Genomic DNA, 25,669 nt, shown 5'->3' with positions numbered 1-25,669 from the left:
TTTCATATATTCAATTGAATTAACTATGTATGCCCCTCAGTTTACAGAAGAAATCCTCAAAAAGGACACTTACAATCTTGAATGGTCTACAAAAATCATAGCTCTCTTCCATCTGGTATAAGATAACATAGTTAACGTGTCTTCAATGAAATAAATGAACACTCTCAGAACACAATTACTCAAAAGATGTTTCTATAGATACTCTCTCCTCACTCAGTTATTTGTGATATAATATCTACAAAGAGACACAGTTCAGGAAGTTGGCTAGAACCTGTAAGAGGACTTTATTCCCAGTTGGATGCTGCCCTCCTGTGAGATCTTATCATTTACCTGAGGTAGGAGAACGATATTTGCTCATTGGGAAAGTGCTTTGAGAAAAGTATTATGATTATAACCTTTAAAGCTTACTTCCCAGAGTACAGTGCTTATGATGTTCCCATCCACTTGGCACTTTTAGTTTCATTACAGTGCTAGACACAGAAGCATCCTTGAAAGGAACTTATCCATGTTTCAATATCTGAAGCACCACTTTTAAACCTTAAGCCTTCTAGACTTTCTCTATTAACAACAAATAAAATGGAGGCAATGATGGCACAAATGCAAAATTCACCTTTATCCCTCTTAAGCTGTTTTGAAAAGGAGTATCTACCTCAAGCAAATCATCACTCTGTGAGTGACGAAGAGAGACAAGGCATCTCTAAAAGATAATGAATAACTTTACAAGATCTTTAGCATGAATCAGCTTTGAGACACTTGTGCAAGAAGCCTGTAAACAGCGCGCTAGACACCTGACTTCCATGTGGCAAGCACTCATGAGTCAAGTCCCATAGCCCACATCTACTGCAGCTCCATCTGGGTCTGAGGCTGGCTCTGCTGAACTGGCAAATAGCAAGGGCAGCAATTTTTTAAATCTTAAATCTGCTATGGTCCAGTTGAACCCTGGCTCCCCTAGAAGTTACTCAAATGCGGGGCTATAAACTTACTAAAGCACCTTACATTCAGACCTGTACTCTATGCAGTGCCTCTGAACTAATCCAGCTGGCACAACCCTACAACATGAAGGCAATGGGAAATACAGTATCAGTTGTCTTCCTGCACTGCTGCATGTTACCCTTAGCAGTAGGGATCCAGGATCTTGGGATCAAAGGAAGGAGGCACTGAAAACAAGCACACACATTGCAGCAGGAGGTGACAGTAAACAGAAACCCCCTCAGTCCACACAGAGAGCTTTTTATTAAGGACTGCTAAAATTAAAGTTCCTTTTAACTTCATTTTAAAATACTTTACTCCCTTGGCACCTTCTTCAAAAGCACAGCTACAAACCCAGGAGTGCACAGGAAAAGGAAAGTGGTTTAAACTTGTAGCTCTCCATTTCCCTCGCCGATCTTTCCTTGACTGTGTTCAGGTCTAGCCCCATAAAGTTACTTTTAAGCAGCTTTAATTTGCAGAGAACATATAATCAGTAACGTTCCTTAAAAATGACTACGAGTCTTAATGGTGTATCATATCCTGAGTGCACACATAAGGGAGAAAAGATAGCCTTCCTCTGAATGAAAAACAAACAAACAAACAACAACATAACAAAATGCCAAGAGAAAAAGAGAGAAGGAATAGATTCCAAACTGGGTTTCATTAATAGAGGCTGCATCTTAAACCCTGAAGTACCAATGCAATTTAAAATGAATTTAATCCAAGGAAGAAGAAAACACCAAATTCTCCCTCCCTCCTTTCTGACCTCCTGTGCCTTCACTTACTTTCTTTCAGTGTCAGGTGTTGATGCTGTGCTGCTGATACCAAGTGACTCCTGCAAGAGAAGACACAGTAGTGAGAGCAGACACAAGAGCAGCCTTTGCCCAATTTATGTAGAAAATTAAATTAAAGAACAAACAAACAAAAATATATGACCGAAATCAAAGTGCTTACCTCAATCTGGGATCGCAGTTGTAGAGATGTGGGACTGGCATCAGGTTTCTCCTAAAACGGAACAGATGTCGGGTTAATGAAATTACAAAGAAGAGTTTGGAAGGGGTGAAGAGAAGAAACGGGTAACAAAGTCTTGGACTACCTCAAAACCTGTTGAATGGGAAACACCAGCCTCTCCATGAGGAATTGCTCTCTAGATACATTCTGAAATACTCCAATATAGGAAAATTATACCACTGGATTTTACAGAGCAACATAGGATTGTCACACAGAGGAGATTCAAAACTAAATATAAAGAAGAATGAGTTCTTTTCACTAAATGATCAATGCTTAAGACAAACTCACAGAAAGACCTACAACTCTCTTCAGTATTTCAGTATTCTTTCCCTTATATGCTTATTTGTCATTTACTGTTAAGCCACTTCAAGTCTCTATGTCCTGTTCAGGGTTCCAGATCGGTTAAAGTCCCAGGCAAATATGGGGGACAGAACAAAAGCTAAGGATCCATCTCTGTTAACAGACTGCATGAGCCTAAACATACATGGCTAAAGCAGACTGATTCCACTCATCATGCACTGCTCCACAGCCTTCTTACTGCTGGTAGTTGCAACACAAGTTTTACCACAAACATAGTTCACAAATGCTTTGCTATAACAAAAATATTGTTGTTTTGAAACTTAAAGTATCATTCATAAAAAATAATTAAGACTAAAAACAGTACTTTTTGCTCGGCATTTTCTATTAGAAGTTGCATGGAAAGTGCCAACTCAGTTCACTGCTAAATACAGATAACTGTTTTCCATAGCACAGTGTTAAGGGCGTTGCTCAGGGATAGTTCATAGGAGCCAAGAACAATGCCTATGACTTTTGGGTCCCAGTTATCATACTAACGACGTGCCTAGAAAAACATGCACAAGCTTTAGTTTCTCAAATGAGTAAAATAAAAAATAAATTTCAGAAAGTAGGCAGTTGAGGTTTTGGGTTATGCATGACGGAACACCCTTCGGGGAAGGGATATTAGCAACAAGAATCTTTCTCATGCAGGTATCTGTATTTCTGCTACTGCTGTGGATTAAAAAATGTAAAAGATGCAAAAAATTATGTTATGGCATCACACAGCTTAATAGTTAAATCCAAGCAGAATTTCTACAAATTTACTTTAACGAATAATATACAGGAAAAAAAAATCAGTACTGAAAGAGCATTCTCTTCTAATGGGCTACAGCTACTGAGAGAATTCTGGTACGTTCCAGCAAGGCCTATTTTTCTCATAGAAATGCACCAAGAGGATGGAATTCAAACTCCCTTCCTCCAAATATCTGGGATAGAACCATCTACTCCAGGGCCCAGTCATAAATTCCCACCATAATCAATGGAGAGGCAGCAGCTCCTGGAGAACAACTCGCCTGACAGGTTTCAGATACCTCAAGTTAGATGAGACAAGCCCCACTCCTGGTATATAATTTAAAATTAAAAGGCCCATATCATTAACCATGATCTATCTGAAATCAGTGGGAAAATTCCAATTAAAATGAAAGAATTAGAAGTTATTTGTCAGTATCGAGAGCTGCAATTCACAACTTGATCTGCATGTGAAACAACGGGAGAGGCCTGCTTATGACCATTTCTCCCCAGCAGCTCATGAAGTTACTGCAAAGGTGATATGTAACTAAAGGGTCATCATAGCTGAGTAAGCAACAGTAGTACACATACTCAAAGAAAAAAGATATGGATTTATTTCTCAATCCTGGAGGTCTTTCTGTTCATGCATTCCTCAGCCTACATGTAAATCTCTTATCTCTGTGAAATTGTACTTCCTATGCCCTTTGGTTACAGAAAGGGTGATAAAATGTTCTTACGATTTAAAACAAAAAGGAAAGCTAGACACAACTTTCTGGAAATGCAGCCTTTTAACACAGACAGGAAATTACTTTTGACTGCCATGAAGTGTCATTGGATTAGTGCTCCCAGAAAGTTCCTAAGGCCAGAGTTTGCAAAAGCACAAAGAGCCCACCCTGCCACCACGCAGCTGCCCGTCACAGCAGGCAGAAGAACACAGAGCAGCCCATTGCCACATGCTTGTTATAAAGTGTTCAAGGCTGACACAAGGTCATTGCCCAACTTGGTGATTTTGCCTATGGTCTGATTATCTGCTTTTGCTGATCTTGTAGCACAGAAAGGGAACTGAAGTCCTTGAGTGGAAAACAGCACGAAAAGGAGATCACATCCACTCACTGACAGACTTGAGGGCTCCTCCTGCAGTCAAGCAGAAGCTGGACAGTGACCAGGGAAATTCCACAGATGCTCACAGATCAAGGAAGTGAAATTAGCCATTTGGCACCAGACATTCCCCTCTTTCTCCATTAGCTCTGTCAAAATGGAATCCAAGGAAGTATTTCATCCAGGAAAGACTGCAGGCACACCACTACAAACCTCCTCGCCCAGTCTCTCACCCTGGCCTCAAGGAGGGAGGGAACAGAAGCCCCATTTCCAAACATGTCTCATGAGCACCTCATTTGTCCACAGATTGGCACACAGCTGAGAAACTGAGCATTTTACAAGCTAGCACATCTTAAAGCTTCACGTAGCCACTCAGGAGAACCAGCTGTGTGTCCAGCATGCCTTTAGACTCTAACTTCTCAGCAGTAGATGTTCCACTTTCTGATTTATCTTTTGCTTTATAAAGCTGCCTGCTGCAAGTGCTTTTTAAAATACATAGTAGCTTTTGTAAATTATCATTTGCAAGACGCTATCTAGGTTCCTAAGGCTTTATATAAGTCTTTTGCTTGAGCAGTTACTTGTGAACTCATAGCCTGAGATTGCAATTAAATGGAAAATTACCACTTCCAGTCTAAAATGAAAACTATGCAGATGAATAGCCAGCTGCATCCCGCGTAACAAAATCCTAAGAAAAGCTGACTGTATTTGCTTTCTTTTTTCTCACTGTCAAACCCGCCCTGTTTTAACAGAAGCAGTTTTATAGGATCAAGATGACTGTGGAGGACACAAACAAGGACAATTCTCCTCTTCCTCCTCTAAAACTTTGCAACGCTGGAACGCAAAACATTCAGTAGTCTTGTATTGCTGTGATTATTATACCTGTTTGCTTTTCAAAGAGAATGACATTTTTGCTATTTAGACAAGAAATTAAAGGAAAATACTTAAGAAAGTACCACTCTTAACTGAACATTTGGCATAGAGTAGTATCACTGACAGAAATTTTATCATCCTAGAGTAATGCTATTTATTTAGGTTACAATCAGTTAAACCTCACATTAAAATTCACAGGTTGTGTTGACTTGAATCCAGCAGGATCAGAGCCTTTTTTCTACCATGGGCTAAGTCTGGAAGACTGAAAAAAACCCTGTACTGTTGGCATGCTGTCAAGCATGCCACATCTTCTCAAAAAAATATTTTCAAAGATTAGTGTCATGAAAGTACACCTTTCACCATTCTGAAGAGAATCTTAAAAACGAAACACAGGAGAATTTGGGGGCAGAGACACAGACAATGTAGTAACCCCAGCCCTCTGGTTGAGACACAGCAGGCGATGGGCCTTCTCTGTCCTAGCCTCAGGTAACTGCCTTCTGTGCATCAATAAAGCTGGTCTGTAGCATACTACATTTTCTTGCTGCCTGCACACTGTGCAGTATTGGTGCAAGAACTCTACCTGACCTCAGGAAGTACCTGCAGACTCCCTGATTGAAATGTGATTAAAGCTGAGACCCAGCTGTTAGGGGAAGGGAAACAGAACAGGTTTCACACTGCCCTGGTAACACCCTCATAGCTGCACTGGGGACACTGCCCAGAGTGGGCACTGAAGAGAAGGAAGTGGCAGAGCTGGTCAGGTGCATAAGAAGTGTGATTTTATTTCTTTCCTCAAATCCCTCGTGTTGAAAGAGAACATGACCTGCAAGCTTAACAAGCCTCAAGATTTGAGGCTTATGCTTCAGGCCTTAAGCTGCTCACCTCAGGGCCCAAGGAATAAACCTCCTTCACATACAGCTCTCCCATTCACTTTGTCACTATGTGCCTTATTAAATCATTTGGATACATTTTCATTTCAAATAATGTTAATTTCTAAATAACATCATTTTTGTTTTGTATGTTACTCTCCTTGTAGAGATAATAAAAACAGTTTTTACTGCCTTTTATAAACCAATCCTGAAAAGTGCATACGGGAAGAATGTATCAAAGCACAAAGCATGAAGGCAAGAAGCTGGAAACACATTTCCCAACTGGAACAAAAGATTGTGAATTCATGAAGCCCTCTTCCTCCAGTGGTAACTCCAGCTCAGTTGCTCTGAGTGCAGCACAAGAGATAAGGAAAATCTTTGCCTACCCCAGTGTGCTACCGTTCTGCTACTGAAATGCATGAGTACAGCAGAGAAGAGTGGCCAGAAAGAAACCCGAGTAAGTGAAGTAAGGCTCCTGCATTCTACAAGAAGACATTCACATATTTTAATTACCTAAACATTAAACTTCATTTATGCTCGGCGCTACAACTTAGTTCAGGAAACTACATTTATTGAATTAATCCCTTGTAATTAGAAATTCATGAAACTCTTCACAGTTTCTACTACAGGAGCTGCAGGCATCTGAATTATAAATTTAAACACTCCTGTGCCGATCCCAAGGTGGGATTAATCTCACTGCGCAGACAGCAACTGTGAAAATTGAAAACCATGCAAGTGCTGTGAAAATTCAGGGGCATAACCAATGGGAAAGGAGATGACTAAAACACTCATAAATTTATAAACAGTTGTATGAATTCATTGTAGCAGCTGTAAATATGGCACCTACAGGGGAAAACTTCTGCAAGGAAATTCTGACAGCCTCTTCCTCCAAACACCTTCCCTGTTTGCTCTGAAGGTGCACTGCATGCTCCAGTCTAGCTCCTGAAACAATTAAACAATGCCATATGTGAAAGACAGCCGGAGCACAGAGGCCTCAAAGTGTTTGTTTTGCTTGGAAAGCAGCCGTTCTGCCTGGAGTCCTCCACCACATATCACATCTCAGCCCCTGCATAAGTTCTGCAGGAGGTGAAAACTGTCTTCTTGTGCTGAGACTGCGCAGGTACACAGGTGCTTCACGGAAATTGCTTGCAAGTTGCTAGCTGCGGGTCACAGAGCAGAACAGAGTAATAAAACCATCTATCCCCGTACCTACCTCCTCAGCAAGTATTGGAGGGAATTACTCAGCTCAGAGAGTTTCCTGGGGTTCAGATCAGTTAAAGTCCCATTCTGAGCCTCAGACTGCTGCCTCCAGACCATACTTTCAGCAGAACTGTTTCAGTGAGAGGGGAGGCTTTCTGCTCCATTACCCTTGTGTGTTAGGCCAGAGCTGACACATGCTAAATGATAAATCCTGCAGCAGCAGCAAAATGCTGGGTCAAGGAAATGAGCTACGTAGGAGGAATGGTTAAAAAATGGGAATTCAACCAAGTAAAAACCTCTTTTACACATGAAATAATAGTCCAAAAGTCTCAGTGCCTCACAAGCAACACAGATGTCATTCAGCTCTTAGCTTAACTAATGACTGTAGCTTCAGAACAAGCACGCTACTGCAGCACTCACATGCCTCCTTTTAGCATTAGGCATGGAAGAAAAACCATGCCTCTTAGCCTGACTTAAGCATTGGACCTATCCAACATAACACATCATAGGGAGCAGCGTCTGATGTTCTCCCCTCTGCCAACCATAAAAGTAGAAACGCTGTTGTTTGCTTCTTTTTTCCCCATCTCAAATACATTGTATTCAACACTAGGGTTGGAAAACACGGGCTGAAAAACAGTCTACAATGATTTTGAAAAACATAATTCATTAATAATTACAAAGGAACCTTTGTAAAGCTCTCCAGCAATGAAAAGCTATGCAGTCCTAATGTGAAAAGACACGTGCTACAAACAGGGTCTGAACCCAGAAAAATTACAGCAGACAAAAAACAACTACAAAAGCCTCCTGACAAAGAAAAGTCGATACAAGAACACAGCTTTCTCCAGTGCAAAGATCTGATATGTCCGAACTGATATTCCAAGCAAAACGATGCCAAAGCTACGGTAGCTGTCTCCGTGGTAAAAATGTATTAATATAAAGCTGTATATACACAATTGGGCTGCTGCAGGTCTTGGAGTGACGTATTTTATACCCATCACCCAAATGGTAAAACAGTAGAGCATTCTTGTGCTGGTGTAACTGCGTCTATGCTAGAGCTGTAGCTTGGTGTATATAGCCCCTGCTATTTCTGAATAAAACTCCTAATGTCTGTCAACATCAACAGTTAACCCTTATTGTTTGAGTACAGTCAAAAGATGGTTAATTGAGGGGAAATTTTTCTTATTTATGTCATGTTGATAACCTGCAATGCATTTTATGTCACAAACTTCACCATTATTGCCATTGTCATTTGCAGGTTGGCTACTGCGGTGAGGTAGTTTTTCTACCTCATTTTCCTGAGATACTTCACATTAGAGACCCAAAGCCCCAAACACATATGAAAGTGATCCCTATCTTTTAATTCCTTCCATTAGAACCTAGAATTGCAGTGGGTGCCAGCCTTGTTTCTGCAACTGCCTGCTTTGGGGCACCAGCAAGCAAGGCAACCCCACAGCCAGGCTGTTGCTATCAGGCCATGCTCTTTCATGCTCACAACCTACCCCGGCTTCACACTTCTGCAGGAGAATCTGCACCTATACACAAGTTGTGATTTTGAAAAGTTTGCATATGTAGAGGTATATGTACATACTCCATTTCTTCTTTTTAAATGGGAAATCAAACCTTCCAGGACATGACTAAAATCTTTTGTTTAATTAAAAAAAAAAGAAAACAAATCTTTCTCACATCCAGAACAGAATTTCTAATCAAAGATGCAGAAATCATGAACTCAGGTCTTCAATAGTAGAAAGCACTGACTAGACTGAAGGCTAGAGCTGTATTCTGAGTAGTTGAAACTCAAAACGCCTTTTCTGCTGATCTGCAGTTTCAGTTTAATGTTTTTAACCCAGTTTATTTCCCTTTAGTGACTCCTGTGTTCGTTATTTCCTGAGAAGATTCCAGTCAGATATCCATAACAGCTCTCTGTATGTTTCAGCATGCACAAGCACGTGGGGTTGGTGGAGTCTGACTTTGCTTTAGCTGCTCAGACTTTGGGAACAGAAGGAATACAGTAAGAAAAAGTTTTGAAAAAATTTCTATCATCAGACAAACCTGAGTCAGCAAAAAAAAAATCCACTCTTTGCTGACATTTTTTATTACTGTCAGATCTTTTCAAAGCCATTTGTTTCAAGATCCTTTTTATAAAGGCACACTCGAAGCAGAAAAGAAACTGTTCACACTGGGCAATGTTTCAATATTTTTTCTTTGTTCTTTTAAAATCTGACATTTAGAAACAGAATCAACATTTAACTTGAAAACAAACTGGTTTTGTTTACTACATAGGTATGTGAAAGTGAGCACCTGGAAATTAAGGTGGATAGTATGAATCCATTCCCTAGAGCTATGCACTAAACTGTTTGCTCTCAAACTGTAAAACACACTCCAAGAATGTGAGGGGGTGCAGGAAGAGATGCAGGGGTTGGCAGTTGGATGCTGACTTCAAAGTCTCCTGGAAAATGAAGGAGAAATTAATTTTTTGACAAGAGAACCGAAAACAAATTAACCATATTAATGCAAAAAAGGATGAGCCCACAAAATTGCTATTCTGCATTTATACATCCACCCTGCTATAAAAACTGCTTTTGATAAACAGACTTCTAAATTAGTCACTCTTTCTTTAGCTTTGAAATTAAAGCCTCTATTTGATGGATGCTGTGGGCCAGACCTTTGCTGACTGAAGCCTTCATCAATGGCTATTACATGATGACTATCAAACTGAATTTCATATTAAATCCAATTTACTGTATCACATTTCTGGTTCCACACATGACATGCAAGGTTCTTCTCATCAGAGTGAAAAATTATGACTGAAGCCCAGTAGATTGTTTGGCCCAATGTTGTGTATTTAAATAATGTGCATAGCTCCTTGGCTCTCTGAAGACCACAGGATCACCTCCCGTATCTCAGTGCTCACAGAAAAGGCTGCATTCTCTATGACACAAAGACAAAAGCCAGCTGGTGCTCAGTAAGCATGTCGATAATATTAAGTAGCGGATGTCTACACTATAATGACAGAAATCTGTATCTACACAATTACTAATAGAAGTACTCTTGACTTGCTCTTTACATTTAAGGAAAGAATGTGGCTAGAAGCTCTTATGCCACTGACTGTCCTCGTATCAGTAAAGAGTTAAACTGAAGACTTCAAACAGGCTATTAGCCCTTGCCTCTATAGGAGGCCCCAGTTCAGCTATTGGCTTCAGCCTGTTGTCCCAAAGCTCAGCTGTTCTGCTGATGGACATGCGTGACTCCCAAGACATCAGACATTGCTAGTGTGAACCTTGCCCCGCAGAGAGCAGAAAAGTGGTGAATGCAGGCTACAGAACGCAATGGCAGTCATCACATCACAGACTGACACACAAGAAGCCAACAAACAAACCCAGTGCTACAAGTATTTGAAGAAACAGCAGTGATGACATTGGTAGGTGCTGCTCACATACAAAGTGTTTGGAGCTCATGCAGCTGTTCTGCAGTGATCACCAGCATTCAGACTTGAGGAATCTGCACACAAAGTTGCCACCACTGCTTCAGGCAAACCATCCTCATCCACAGCTACTCATCAGAGGGCTCCAGCAAAGCCTAGCTATTTTACTTCTGAAGCAGCACCTACGATCAGTGTCCGAAACTCCACTCCAGCTGCCTTCCAGTATGCAGTCATGCCTGACTCTGGCAAAGCCAGAGCAAGCAAAGCACAAGTGCAGCACAGGCTTGCACTGCAAGAGCCACCTGCAGATGCACCACAGTCAGTGACCCACATACACTTTGTTCCAGCACAGCCTGCACAAGCTCTGTGCTCACAGCGCATCTTCTCCTTCACCCTATCCACTCAGTGCCGTATTTTACTATTAAAGGAGCGCTGCAGTCACAGCAAATCGAGTTATAGCATCAAAAACACAGACATGCATTGCTTTTTACATTTTTGAATGTTTGGAAGATCAGTCATCAAGTGAAACAGATCCCTCAGCAACCAGCAAGTACTTCTGTTTGGAGGTCCTCTGCTAATTGTGGTGAACAGTGCTTTGCCACAGACAGAACAGCACAAGGGGAGGCCATGATCTGCAGCGTGTCTGGATAGTCTGAGTAAATACAGCCAGCCCAGCAAACATGCCTCACCTGTACTGGCACAGAAGAGGTTCAGCCCTCAACAGGACTGTAAGGCTAGATAATTGGAAGGAGGCCATTTACAACTGCAAATGCAAGAAATACTTTGTAACTCTGGAATCCGTCTAGAGCACGTATTCTCCACATTAAGCCCTGCTGATTTAATGACAATATAAATGCTGTCTTTTGCTGTCTTCCTGCAGGAACTCAGGAGCTTCAGATGGCTCCCAATCTGCATAACTAAGCCTTCACAATCTTCTCTACACTGAACAGAAACAGACCAAACCTAGAAAATAAAAAATACAAAAGACAAATGGAATACTGCAGGCAATGAAATGACAAAGCACCAGACTAGAAATGACAAAGGAAATGCTGACAGCTAGAACGTGCAGCAAAAGTAAGGCGAAAGCAGGCTGTACACTACAAAGCTCAAGGTAAGAGGAAGTGCTGAGCCAGACCTCATCAGGGAGACAGATAAAGCAGATGGAATAAAGGACCATCAGCAGAACAATTGAAAACAAACACCGATTGCATAAACCTCTCAAACAGAAAGGCAGCAGCAAACGTACAGATGAAATACAAAGCTCCTAAACGTTGAGTATATCAGCCAAGTCCAGAGACACTTGCTCCCCTTAATGGCACTGCAGTGTTGAGAGGAGTGATACCAACTCACAATTGCAACCTAAGAGAAATGGGATTCTAAAGCTTTACACTGTGGAAATCTACTGAAGTCAAATCACTACAGCTAACAATTTGCTACCAAGAATTTGCGTGCTGCTTTGTCACTGCCGGCAAGTGCACTGAGCAGGCGCACTGCGAGTGCCTGGTTGCACCAGCCAGTGCATTTGCTGAGGGAACGAGCGTGCTGTGTCTTGACTCCCCTGCCTACAGGCAAACACAAATTATGCGTGCAAAACCCTGCAACAAATGACCAAACACCTTGCCATTGCAAATGCCTTTGTGTAAGACACTGTGACTCAGCTTGCTGGTAGGCCCTCTAACTAAATCTGTTTTACTGAGGTAAGGAAAATCTGAGCAAAGTCAAATTTAAGCTGTATAAACACCTGCAAGAATTTCTAAATGCCTGGGTTTTTATGCAGCCAAGACCTGCTTGTTTGGGCAGGTGCTACCAGTGCTATGGGAGCGTCCGTGGCACAAATTCCTCTGCTCAACCACCTTCACAAGGGAAAGGTGCCCAGGTTTCTGCTTGAATCACAACAGCTACAGAATGGCTTGTCTGAAAAAGCCGCAGTTTTTCTGCTCAGACTCCCCTCAGAAACCTGAGGTTTCTTCCAGGCTACGTTCCTAGTAGGGTTTACTAACAACAGCTAGAGGCACTCCTTCAAGGCAAATGCATTTCATGCTGTTTCAGGCCCAGTTCTACCAGAAACTATTCCTCAGTATTATTTTCTCTAATTTAAGGTTATGTGAAGTCTGTGAATACGTGCCCACCAACAGATATAGAATGGGTCTTATATTACCCAATGTTTTGTTAAAAACAAGTCCTTAAGCATGCAGGGAACATTTTACAAGTGCAGTGTAACCACCACTTAACTCTCTGACGTGGTGGTTTTAGATAATGACATCTCTTCTCATAATTCTAATCACAACAGTGACTCTAATTGCACAGGTTGGCAGCACAATTCTCTGCTGATCATTCTGACACTGATGCACTGTATTCATGCTGTAAATCAGACAAGTCTCCCTGTAATTTCTGAGAAGATTCCAGTTTTTATTCAGGTGTGTAAACAGTTTTTCCATAAAATATCTGAGAATTGAACAGGCTTTTGTAGTATATACATAATAAATTCTCTGAGCTATAACAGAAAATGTACTTTAAGGCAGAAGATTTAGAGTATTCTTCATTTCCACATTCATTTAAATAAAAATAGGGCATTAGCAAGTGTAGCTGAAACTACAAAATAATCTCCTGTATGCTACACTAGGCTTTCACAGTTACCAGCAGGTCCTGCTATAAAAATTAGGTCAAGTATACTATGATGTGCTCAGAGTGGTACCTGCTTCTATATAACATGGTTTTACGTACTTCCACTGGCTTTCAAAGCAACATCAGCATCAAATAATCTCCCTGACCTTCTACTCTGCTATTCATTCACCTTAATCCCAGATACTTCAAATATAAATACTTGGAATATAACCTTTCAAGGAAGTTGAGTGGTCAGGACAAGGTATTCAACCACATGCCTGTCAACAGTACTCACATGCTTAAATTCTGGCATGTTTTAGCACACTTTGTGAGTGGAGTCCTGATCCCACACATGGAGTACAAGCAGTGAGAATAAAAAGTTAGTAGATAATGTAATTTCATATTTTTCAGAATAGAATTGCAGTGTTTATAGAGCTTTCCATGCTTCAAAGTATATTGAGATGTAGTTTCTACACAACTAACCAAGCCTGTATTGAACAGACAGATCTTTTTAAATCTGGGGAAAAAAAAAGATTAAATCACTCACTGTCCAAGCACGTCTAGAGGCTTGTTGTCAGTCATTTGATCACAGAAAGGAAGAAGTCAAGAGGGTGGAAGCTGTTCAGTGCTACGAACAAGTCAGGGCTGCAGCAAGGACAGAAAGCTTACCTGAAGCCAATTTCATTAATCACCATTCCTCATAAATACATGCAATTTCTCACCCAGGAACATTTCTCACATATCTGAATTCTGTGAAGGCTCCTATGAGCACAAAATTGCAAAGGTGGATGTAACAGAATTTTCCAGATGTGAAGGACACACACTTCTGAAAAGAAGCTTCAAATTCTGACGAAATTGAAATGCCAAAAGTAAATTAATTCCCAAATTGAAGCTACGATTCAAAATTCAAAACAAACAAAAACAAACTCAAAATCAATCTTCACTTTTTGCTTCACTTTTTTCTAAGTATTAAAAGTAAATGATGACACTGAACTAGATCCATCACTTCCACTTGTAATCATTGTTGATTTCATCTTTGTGCTTCCCTGTCCTTTACAAGTGTCCATTTCTAGCTTCTTGTAAAAGAATTGTTTGGCAAAGGTACCGAAGGAGGCCTATTTTCACATCATATTGTTTGCTGTAACTTCAAAATGTCAAAATTTAAGCATGAGTAAGCTGAGAGCACTCATTTGACGTGAACTTTATCTTTTCACTTTTTAAACAATAATTAATTGCCTCTCAACTATCAACTTGAATTACACACTATTAAGTACACAAACTATTAGCCTTTAACATTAACAGCTCTGCTTGCTCACTCCTTCAATACCATTCAGATTTGACTGAGAAACTACTTTTACCAGCCCAACACTGCCTGTTTCAGAAAGCATAAATGGATTCTCACAACTTCTGCAGCTGCCCCTACCCTCACCAAGGTCTTGACGTGCCTGCAAAGATTGGAAATGCTGTTACTGTTGTTTAGGTACTAAAATGTGAAGTTATCTCAGCAGATCACTCCCACTCCAGCTGCTTTGTTGGCTTATGCAAGATATATGCTGTAAAAACTGAGCTTCGTGGCCTTTTCCTGTTTGCTACTAAATTAATCTATTTTCTTTGCACGTCCTTGGCTTCTCTAACACTGGCAACTGCTCATCTTTTATGCCATTCCTTTCTATCATTTCAAGTCTGTGTTAGAGGACAAAAAGACATTTTGCAGTTCATTGAAAAAAGAGAAACTTCAGCTGCTCAAAATGAAAAATGTGAGTGATTCATTTGCTTTTGCATCCTGAAATATAGTTGTTTGGTAGCTAGAAATGTGCTTGCAATGATTATTTTCAGCCAACTTGAAAATGATGAAACATCTTAACTAGCTGTTCATTTAAGAGAGAGGCAGAAAATAAGACCAATGAGAATTTAAGAGATGAGCATGCAAGGCTACTTTAAGCCCATCTCTTTCTTTCCTGCTGCATCCCTACTCTCTCGCTCTGGGCTCTTTGCAAGCTATAAATTTTGATGCATCTTCCCCACCAGGGAAAAGGGAAGTAAAACTCTTCAAAGAGGAGAAAAAGTTCCCTCCAGAGCTGTCTTCTGCTTATAATGCATTTTGTACTGCTTCGAGCAATTTGCTTTTTAGAGCTGTTTTTACTGTACAACATCCTACTCTCCGTGGGACCTACTCCTGAGGGATTTTTCCACAGCTACATTCTTAGAAAAGTGATTTATGTGGGGATCATGAAACACATAAGTCACTGCTGTTCCCAAGAAGATAGAAAACAAAACGAAACCCACTCAACCTTGAAGATCTGCCTCCCACCAAGACAGCAGGTGGGTTCAGGTCTGTTGTACTGCTTTGAACTCCCCGTTCATACTGCTGAAGAGCAGAACAGCAGCCCCGCAGGCAGAATCGGAGAGAGCACGGTGCGATGGTCAAGAGAATATGAAGCAAAGCTCAAACGCACAGAAGGCTACTTCAGAAGATAGTACTCCTCGGGGTGAACAGCTTGCAAATTAGCAATGCAGTACTGATGTATAGGTAGATTACATTTGACAATACTCAGACAGCCGCGGCCTTCCAATGGAAGGCAAGGCTCCTCACCAATACTGCTCTTCCTGCAGTAACTCAACACGGAACTGAGGGTGGTATGTTTTCTCAGAGAAACTAAAAGGGAAGAAGAACCTCTTCTTTATTATTTTCATGTGCTCTGCCTGCAAATTCCCTGAACAAGCCTCTCAGGATTCAGGAAACTAACTAAAGTGAGATGACTCAGGCTTTTGTATCTGAAAAATAAAACATCGCTATTACCAGTGCCTGTTCTGCCTCAGATTGCACAAGCACATTTCTAACACAATTTGTAGCACACCTACAGTGCTCGCAGACAAAAATGGAGGATAATTTGTTGCAAAGATTAATAGCATTTCCTCTAGAAGGGAAAAAAACACAAAACAAACACACACATACAAAAAAAGTGGCACAAGAAACAAACCCAGAATGGAAACTAAAAAAAAAAATTTCCCCATTTAACTGTTTGTGAACAGAATTCCCAAATCAGTAATAGAGAAATCTAGAAATTAAAAATACTGTGTTCCTTTTCCAATTCTGCTATTGATTTCCCATATTATCACAAGAAAGTTATTTAAAACCTATGTGCCTACATGTATTTACCTGGAAAGAATACTCTTCTTCATATCTTTGCCAAAGGTTTTGTGAAGCAGTATGAAAACTACAGAAAAGACATACTGAGCTATCCAAAAACTAGACCTACACCATGTATGCCTTTTTGCAGTGTCCCTCTGTATTTGCAGCTGGTGTCTACTAACACGTGCAATCCCAACTCAGCTGGCTGTGTGAAGAGGGCCCTGCTACAGTGGGCACTCAGTTGTCCAAAGGAGCCTAGAAAACCATCTCAGATCCTTTAAGAAAGTTACCACAGAACATTCTGACTGTCAGTCACTCAGTCCCAGCAGACAACACTCTCGACATTCGTACAGGGACATGTACATGCCTGTGTGAATATGTAACATAAACAAGGTTTGATTAGACTTGATCACTAAAGGCAGAGTGTTTTCTTGTTTAGCAGAACAAGAAAGCAGAGACAACACAGAAAGGTGCAAATGAACAAACAGCCTTTGTGATAGCACATTGGCAAAGGCCACAGCAAACAGATGAAGTCTTGCTGAGTAGGTTAAATGATTCATCCTACCTCATGCTCATTGTAACTGCAGGACTACTGTTAGGTCTTTCATTTATAAAGTAAATAACCATTCTGAAAAAATAAATACAGAGAACGCAAAACAAAACGCTGTAACTGCCTTTTTATGACAATCCAATTCCCTGAAAACTCATTCTTCTCAATTTGCCTTCCTTTATTAAAAGCGCACATGCCAAGTTGAGATAACATCTCCTACTGCTACAATTTTGATCTACGCAGCAATTCATGGTGTGCTCTGTGTCAGTTCTGGTGCAATCTTTGGCTCTGATTCTGCATGGAAACATACCAGCAGTCCTGCACACTTCACAGCCTGTGAGTATACTCATAAAAAAATAAAATAAAATAAAATAAATATGTGGAATTAACCAACTTAATTTTCCTCCTCAAGTTTCCCCTGCATTTTGAAAAGAACGTTTAGAAACTGTGCTCTGAAAGCAGACTTTGAGGGGAATGTGTCAGCACTTTGCGTTACGCCCCTAATTAAACCAGCATATTCATGCTCTTTATAAATTCCCTCTGTAGCCACAACGTAATTGCTTCTATATGTCAATTTCCATAGTGTACACAAATGTTTTCATGTGCATTATCAGCACTGCCTTGCTGACTGCTGAAGATAAGGCTCTTGTCTAGCAGTGCCAAGGAGATTTAAGCTTCCTCTACCATGTAACAATGAGCAATGGGAGCCATCCAGAGAGCCTTCTACCCCGCCAGAAAAGCTCTAACTATGCACAAATATAACCATTTCTAGATTATTTTTTTTAAAAGGGACAACATTAAGAATATACTTTTTTCTTCTTGTTCTTCTTCCCAAGCTAGCATCCCTTAAACGTCACAGAATCAAAGAATGGTCTGTGTTGAAAAGGACCACAATGATCATCTAGTTTCACCCCATGGGCAGGGTCGTCAACCACTAGACCAGGTTGCCCAGAGCCACATCCAGCCTGGATGTCCTTAATTCTTGTTGCAATTCCTTCAAATACTTTTTTATGTTCCTTGAGGGATTGCTGTTTTCTAAAGTTGGAGAGCCTTTCACATATATCTGAATGTATGTCCTCAAATTTTCAACAAGTTCAGAGAATGATTATCACTATAGTCACAAGTCTAATTTAACTTCTTGCAGTTTTTGAGGGGAAAAAAAAAAAAAAAGAAAGAATCCATCTTGGCAAATGAAAATCCAGAAATGGCTTACAGCCAACCATCAAGCAAACACAAACTCAAAGCAACAGAACATCCTGTACACCAAACACCAGGAACAGCAACAGGCTGTGTAACTTCTCTGTGCCACTGAAGAGACACTATTTATCGTTAGTCAAATCCAGTCACTGTCCCATTTCAGGCTTTGCCACATCCAATCAAGAGAGCAGGCTTTGTCCATGAGTGAGGAATCAAATCATCCAATATAAACAACTGAACTCCTATATGTTTCTGTTTAACCATCTGTAAAAATGGATATTTTATCATCTGGGTCTGCAAAAATGCATGGATGGAAATCATACATAACAATAATCTGTCAGCATACACCTTAATATCATGGCACAATGGAATAAATTCCCATACTGTTGTAGATACAAAGTCTGTCCTCCTCATGACAGAGCTGTAATACACTATCTGAAAAATGCATTTTCAGAGCAAGATGTTGTTATAATGTTGGGAAAGGACAGAAGCAATTTTACCTGATGTTCCCTCCCACTTCAAAAATTATTTTCTAGAGACAAATCAAGTGAGTACTGCTGAAGTATCCTTTCCTGTATGGTTTACTCCACCAGCCCCCCCCCCCCTCCTTTTTTTTTTTCCTGGATGAGGAGATGTATTTTCCACAGAAAACAAAAAAACTCATGAAAATAATTTCTACTGTAGTGTATGTAGAATTGTCCCATCATTAGAAACATTAAATCTGAATTAGAATTTTAAACTAGAATTCCAATGAACAAGAGAATAATGGGAAACAGCTCATACAAACAACAATTTTGTTTCACAAAGCAGTTATGTAATTCTACATCTGTACCATATTATTTGGTATTTGATTTCAGAGTTACCAGGCACAGAACTTGGCTTGTGTACATCAGAGGTTAAATTAAAAATATATTCAAAATAAAAAGTGTTAATATTACATAAAACTGAGAAAAAACAATAAACACTAACTTTTACAGCTTGGCTCTTTTGAAAGGAAGGCTTTATTGCAGTCATGTTATAACCTGAGTTGATCTCTTGATGTCTTTTTTACTATAGCAAGTAATTAATAAGGTCGTCATGGTTCAAGACCAAGTAATTTATTATTAAATTTATGAAAGGCTCCACTATGGAAATCAATAACCAGCAGCTAAAGAAGGCATTATAAATAAAACAGTTTCCTCATAATACTAGCTGTTATGGTAATACAGGTAAATAGGTGACTCTATTTGAGAAGATGGCAAATATTTTCTCTATGTAATAAGTATATTCCAAATCAATACACGGAATGTAATTTGAACATGTTACTTAACAGTTTACAGATTACCTCAGTGCTGAGGCAGGTTAGGTTTTGTCCCATATTTGTGCAAGGTCACATCTAAATGCAGAGGGTTCTCTGGACCTGTTCAATGTCATTAATACTTCAAAGTCTGACCATTTCCTACAAGTCCACAGTGGAAAGTGTTTTTCAGAAAGACTTGAAAAAATATCTACATCTATTAGGAAGTTTGAAAGAGTGCATAAAGTAGGTGCTCAATTAAATATGGCCATTCCAGAAACTTTGTTTTTGCTAAACCAAAACAATGTTATCTATTTATATATATGTATGCATATACATATTAGATTGATAAATATGTGCTTGATCTCTGCTAGTAGATGAAACAAGAAAGGTGCAAAGAGACACTATTGTCTACTTCTATTACTAAGGAACAGAGGGGCTGGAAGGTACTGTCATTATTCATTACACAGATAAAGGTTATTTTCACGTAAGGCTTCTTTCTAGAAAAACAAACATGTCAACACACCAACACTGCCAGGGAAATAACTGATGAAAAAGCAGATTATTCAATGACCTGATTTGGTAACAGAATGCTAGTCTGTGAAGAGAACTGAAGGTTACTGCATTTAAACAGAATTCTTCAGACAAAGAGACCCAGTGTGGGGACCATCTAGATGGCTAAGAGATTGGGAGAAAAGGGCATAGGGATTCAGGCCCTGGGCAACCTGATGTAGCTGTGTTGTCCCTGTTCATTGCAGGGGAGTTGAACTAGATGGCCTTCAGAGGTCCCTTCCAACGCTAAGGATTCCATGATTCTACGACTACTATAAATCATAAACCAGGCATGAAACTAAGTGCCATGCAGCTGCATTAAGAACAACTGTTCTAGTCCAGTATAAACAAGATAATGGTGTGCAACCAACTCTTTCCATCCATTCAGCCCTGCTAAAGAGTTCAGGTGTAATCATGGTCAGGTTTTGGTACTGCTGTTCAAAATAAAAAAAATAATAAAAAAAAAATAATGCCAGCAACAGATCAGAATCCAGAAAAGAAGCAGTGATGGTTGTGGATGATTAAAAAACCCACCCCTGGTGCTGGAAAGTAGCACTGTTTAACTTGTGAAGGAGGGGAAAAAAGACAAAATGCTCTTCATAAGTACAAAAAGTTGCTGTAAAGACAACGAAAGTTAGAGCGAGATCTCCGTGAGATACCAGTAAAAATACTCAGTGCTAAGGACTGCACACCCTAGAATAATTTGCCTAGGGACACTGTGAAATTAACACATTGGAATAGATTTAAGAACAGACCAGATCAACATCTGTCGGGAATAATAAGCATTACTGAGTGTGTCTTGAGGCAAAGGATGCACCTGGTAATTTTTCAGAACTTTAAGATGAAGCTAAGGTGAATTTCATGTCATGTGATATTATAAAATACAGAGACTGAGGCAGCAGATTATGTTTGGTAGCCCATCCTCAACCACCACAACAGCAACAACAAACACAGATCTTGCTTTAATTGTGTTTCACTTCTGATTTATCCATTTCACACACAAGTACAAAGAGAACTTCTACTCCTCCATTTGCAGTAAGAGACACTGTTATCTAAGAGCAGGCATTTGCAACTTTAATGTGGTATGGCTGAAATACAGGTAGCTTATGGCAATGTCTGATTCAAAACTAAAAGAAGGGAAGCTATATATAGTAGCTTAACATTCCATTTATTTTGTGTTTTAAGGGACATCTTACTTGTGCACCAGCAATTCATCAGTCTTCAAGGGTGTGCTTTACATAAGACTTCTGAGCTTTTAGAATCCTTTTACTGCTATTTTGCAGAACTAGCATAGCTGCCCTCACAAAGCTCCTGCTTTTCATGACATAGTAGAGGAGGAACAATGAGAAGGATAAGGAACACAAAAAGGTAGAAGAAAAGTATGGTACATGAGGCACTCCAAGAAAGGAGAAAGTGAAGCATGTGGGATGAAGTGAATGGAGAAAAGGTGCTGAAAGGACTCTTCTACTCTGAGTACTGATGAAAGAAAGGGTTGTGAAGCTTTGAAAACATGCACAGAATCACAGAACTATAGAACAGTTTTTGTTGGAAGAGACCTTAAATCCCACTGAGTATTAAATCCCCTGCCTTGAGGTAGAGATTAGGCTGCCCAGGACCCCGTCCAACCTAGCCTTGAACACCTTCACGGAGGGGGTATCCACAGCTTCTCTGGGAAGCCTATGCCACTGCCTCACAGTGCAGAAGGTGAACTGCAGAGAAGCAGCATGGATGGAGTAAAATCAGAGAGGTAGAAAGGTACAGGCTGAGTTGCTAAGGGAAGGAACCAAAGAGGAATGGTTTGTGAACTTAGAACAGCCTTGAGAAACCGATAGCAAAAAAGGAGAGTTACTGTGAGCAAAAGATGGGGTCTTCTCTCTTAGTTTTCAATCTCCTATAGCAAGGCAATACAGAGGCCCTATCTGAATTACTACTAAGGGATGTGCATGTAATAATTGTGGAATAACTAAGCTTCCTAACGTATTTTATCCTACATGCCCCCTGGGAAAGAGGCTGACAAATCTAGTGCTAGTAATGAAAGCCTTTCATCTGCCATTTATCAAATCTGTAACACAGTGGAAATAGGAGTCTTAAAATAAGTAGAACAATATAAATTTGTATCAGGTTACTCGTTCACAACATCCCCCATTTTGAATATCTCGTTCATCGTAACTGCATTCAAGCCAATGTGAAACTGCTGGTAACAAAAGGTGAAAAAAGATTTACAGGCTTACGTTTCAAGAAACTTCTTTTTTTCGTGAAATTTCTTTCTTTAGGTTTCTACATTCTTACTCAGAACGGTTTAGCGTGTTCTGAAGGTAATGAACCAGATACCAGTCCTGCCAGCCTTGCTCAGTCCTTAAATGAGCAACAGCAGCTACTGACTCCAGGATAAGCAGCTGTCAATCATGCCAAGTCATTTCAGCCAAGATAAAAACAAACAAACAAAAAAACAAAAAAACTTTCTTAGTATTACACATAAGATGATTTTTTTCCACACTTCACCGTAGCTACCAAACTTTACCAAAGCTGGAAATACAAACAGTGAGCAGGTTTCCTAAAACTTCTATTAGGCCACTTTTAATAAAAAGAGCTAACAAAATTATGTGAAAACCTCATGAGTCACAACTGTTGTCAAGAAACCCCAATTTGATTTTCCATTCCTCTGTTTAGGTGATTTGAAGACCAATTTATGTAAGACACCCTTTCAGCTTTACAATCTCCTTCAGTGTTTCCATTAGCTCTTGTACTATTTACCTCGGCTTAAAGAGGTGAGCCAAGACATCTCATCTTGTATCATTCCACCTGGAGTATGAATAATCCAAGATTCTATGAGCTCAGGGGTGAGAACTTCAGTGTTACAAACATTACATTATCTAAAGCATTGTCAAAATAGAATATATGCTCATATAGAAAAAGAATTATGTGAACATTATCACCCAACTCTTCAGGTTTTACTCATTGCACAAGCTTTTTCTCCCTGCAAGTGAATGAAGCCAGTGATTTTCAAGGTGTCCCTTAGGCAACAAAGACCAACCAGGATGAATTGCATTAGCATTAAGAAACAGAATAGCTTGTCTTGTATAAGATTAAAATCAGGATTCTTTTTTTAAGATGGAAATTGTTAGGCCCCAAGTTCTAGGAAACTGCCGTAATTTCATATAGAAAATACTACATTATTTTCAAGTCTGCTAGAAGGTGAAAAAGGACAGTGGTCATAAAATGGTAAAGGGAAAAAGGGTGTTAAAAAAAAAGAATTACAAACATCCTAGAGATCATGACAAAAAATTAAAGAACATTAACTTTTGAGAGGGAATCCATAAGCTTGTATGTAGAGAGTTTGAAAAATGCTGTCATCATCTCTAATGAAATTTTTCACACTTGAAAGATAGTTCAAGAGCTACTACAGTGCAACTAGAAATATCCTTTTAAAGGTATTATCTACAACTACCTTGAAGACAATGATAAAGCATTCTTCAGTGCTAAAAGTACCCTGAGACTCATCAGAGAAGTGTTAAGTAAGCTATTTATGTCAAAGCCGAAAGGAAACAACATTTAACTTGCTCTAAGCAAAATTATTCAGAAAGCGATTTGAGATGTCTTACCCTAACTGCCTTCCTCTTCCTCTCAAAAAAGGCCGCTCCTAAATAATTCTCATGATAGAAATCTGAGTAATTTCAGGTAGAAGAATCTCAATGTCATCACTACTAAGTAGAGAAGATCAATTGTTTGCACTATTTAGAGACAACAATAACTGTTTCCTGTTCCATTTAGCATAAACATAAAAGAAAGCACAAAGGGTGTTTCCTACTATACTTCACTGCTTCCCATGAAAGCGACATTTGGCAAAAGCCCATCTCCTTACACTTCATTATGGACCTTAGATTTTCAGTATCACCCATTCAGCTAAAATGCCTTCCTGCTTTCTTTTGCATTGGCTGCCTGACTTATGGTCAGGAAAACATTTATATTCTTGTAATTTTTAAGAGTAGAAGATACCCTACAGATGTATTTACTGCACTATAGCCTCATTTGGAACAGCGGCAGAGCATATACATTTTGTATTCCAGAATCTCATTATGTTTTTATAGAACTCCTGCAGTTTAATCTTAAAAGAATAATAACAGATTCTTCTTATTTTGTGAAGCTGGACTAAGATAGAGCTTTTGTTTTCTAAGAACTTTCAAGTGTATAAAAGTCCATGAAGAAGCAGTTCAAACTTTGCATGCCTCTCCTTTCAAACTCATTAATTTCTCTCTTCTCATTCACTTCACTTCAGAGCCAGCAAATTTCAGAGCAACCAATCATAGCAGGAATTGGAGCCTTGACTGTGGCTCACAGACAGCCTCTGCTGCAGCACTTGTAAGGGAAAGGTCAAAACTGTTATTCAAAACCTCCATGTTATACTGTTACAGCATCCTAATCAACATAGCTAGTACACCTCTCATATAAGTAAAAATAGCACAAGGCTTCGTGGCATTTTTTTCTCTTGCAGCCTTAAGGGTGCATCATCTCCTTCTCTTTATCTTATCCCAATTTTCTAGTGACCTACCCATTAAATCTTTTACCATTTCACTTTTCACCCCTGCCTGTAATAAAACAATGACCAAATTCTCATCTTTCTTCTTCTTCCTCCTGACAAATTCAGTGAGAGGTCCAGCTCCTGGCTCACTTGCTGCAGACTCACTTGGATTCCTTACTATACTCTCTCATGCCCCAAAGCTGAGGCTCCTTCTTTCAGCACACATAATCTGTGGCCATGCCTGAACAGTTTATGTATTCCAACAAACCCTGTAATAGCAGCAAATTGCCCAGAGGAAGCTTCAAGGAGCATATGCAATTGCCAATTTCTACCTTCATCTTTCTCTCCTTCCAACCTCCCTTATACCCTTTGGACTAAAACTTCAGTGAGAAAAACTCATGGCTACTTCACTCTTGTAACAACTCTTTACCTTATTCAAACTCACACACGCTGAACTATTATTTTTTTTCCTACACGTTTTCAACAGCATTTTCCATCTTTAATTGTTTTCCATTTCCATTGTATAAAAATTTTTGAAGAATATTAACATTAAAATTTAATGGCAAATTAGGATATCTGCTAAAAGACACATGTAGGCTACAAGAGCAAAGGTGTAAATTAACAGCTATCACCTGCTCTTCAAAAGCCAGAACAAAATTAACCCAGTATTGCTGAACATCTCAGTTCAGTGGAGTTAAAAGCTATTAAGTCCCCTAAATATGCTCATCCAGTCAAGCGGAAAGGTAAGTTCTAGTCTTGCTGTTAACTTGGATGGCTGCTCATAAACAAAGAGATCAAGGGAGATAATATGCCTGTAATCATCTCCCTTACAAACAAAGAGTTATCCAAACTAGTTATGGAGTTAAAAATAGCAGTGAAGAAAAATAAACTTGAATTTTGCTAGAGGGTCAGCAAGCTTGGCTCTTTTATACAATATCATTCTGAAGTCATGCACTGAAAATACATACACACATTTAAAAAGGAGCCAAAACCCACTGGTCTGAGATTTGCATTCCTACTCCATTCCTAATAAAACTGCTTAGCCTTGTTTAAAGAACTTACATTTTTTAAACTGCAAAGGAAAATATAAAATAAGATTTACTAGTCTTGTGGAAGAGATGCTTGAAGATAAGACACTGGTATTCCCATTGCTGCTCCAGGAACTGCTCATATATGCGAATTGTGTTGATCAACAGATAAGATACAAACAACTATGGAATATAAAAAACACTCCAAGATAAGAGATCAGAATTCAGGTTTCCTCAGGCAAAGAAAAGAACTGAACTTTGGTTTTCTACACCTCTGCTTCAAACCAGCGCTTCCTACTACTTTGCAAAC

General features: G+C 39.6%; 1 protein-coding gene across 4 annotated transcripts in view; it reads right to left on the bottom strand.

Annotated features, from left to right (window-relative positions):
- The window catches only part of SASH1 (SAM and SH3 domain containing 1), a 516,773-nt gene that overhangs the window by 62,803 nt on the left and 428,301 nt on the right, over positions 1 to 25,669 (bottom strand). For all 4 annotated transcript variants that reach the window (XM_085216996.1, XM_085216997.1, XM_085216998.1 and 1 more), the window contains exons 3-4: positions 1,924 to 1,974; positions 1,755 to 1,804 (exon numbers count right to left, since the gene is read on the bottom strand). In XM_085216996.1, coding sequence (XP_085073122.1) covers positions 1,755 to 1,804; positions 1,924 to 1,974 — 101 coding nt within the window. The remainder of the gene's footprint in view (positions 1 to 1,754; positions 1,805 to 1,923; positions 1,975 to 25,669) is intronic.

This window comes from Meleagris gallopavo, chromosome 2, assembly GCF_905368555.1.
Source record: "Meleagris gallopavo chromosome 2, MGAL_WU_HG_1.1, whole genome shotgun sequence".
NCBI lineage: Eukaryota > Metazoa > Chordata > Aves > Galliformes > Phasianidae > Meleagris > Meleagris gallopavo.
The sequence above is the reverse complement of the archived record's forward strand: the minus strand, read 5'-3'. Positions and strand labels throughout refer to the sequence as shown.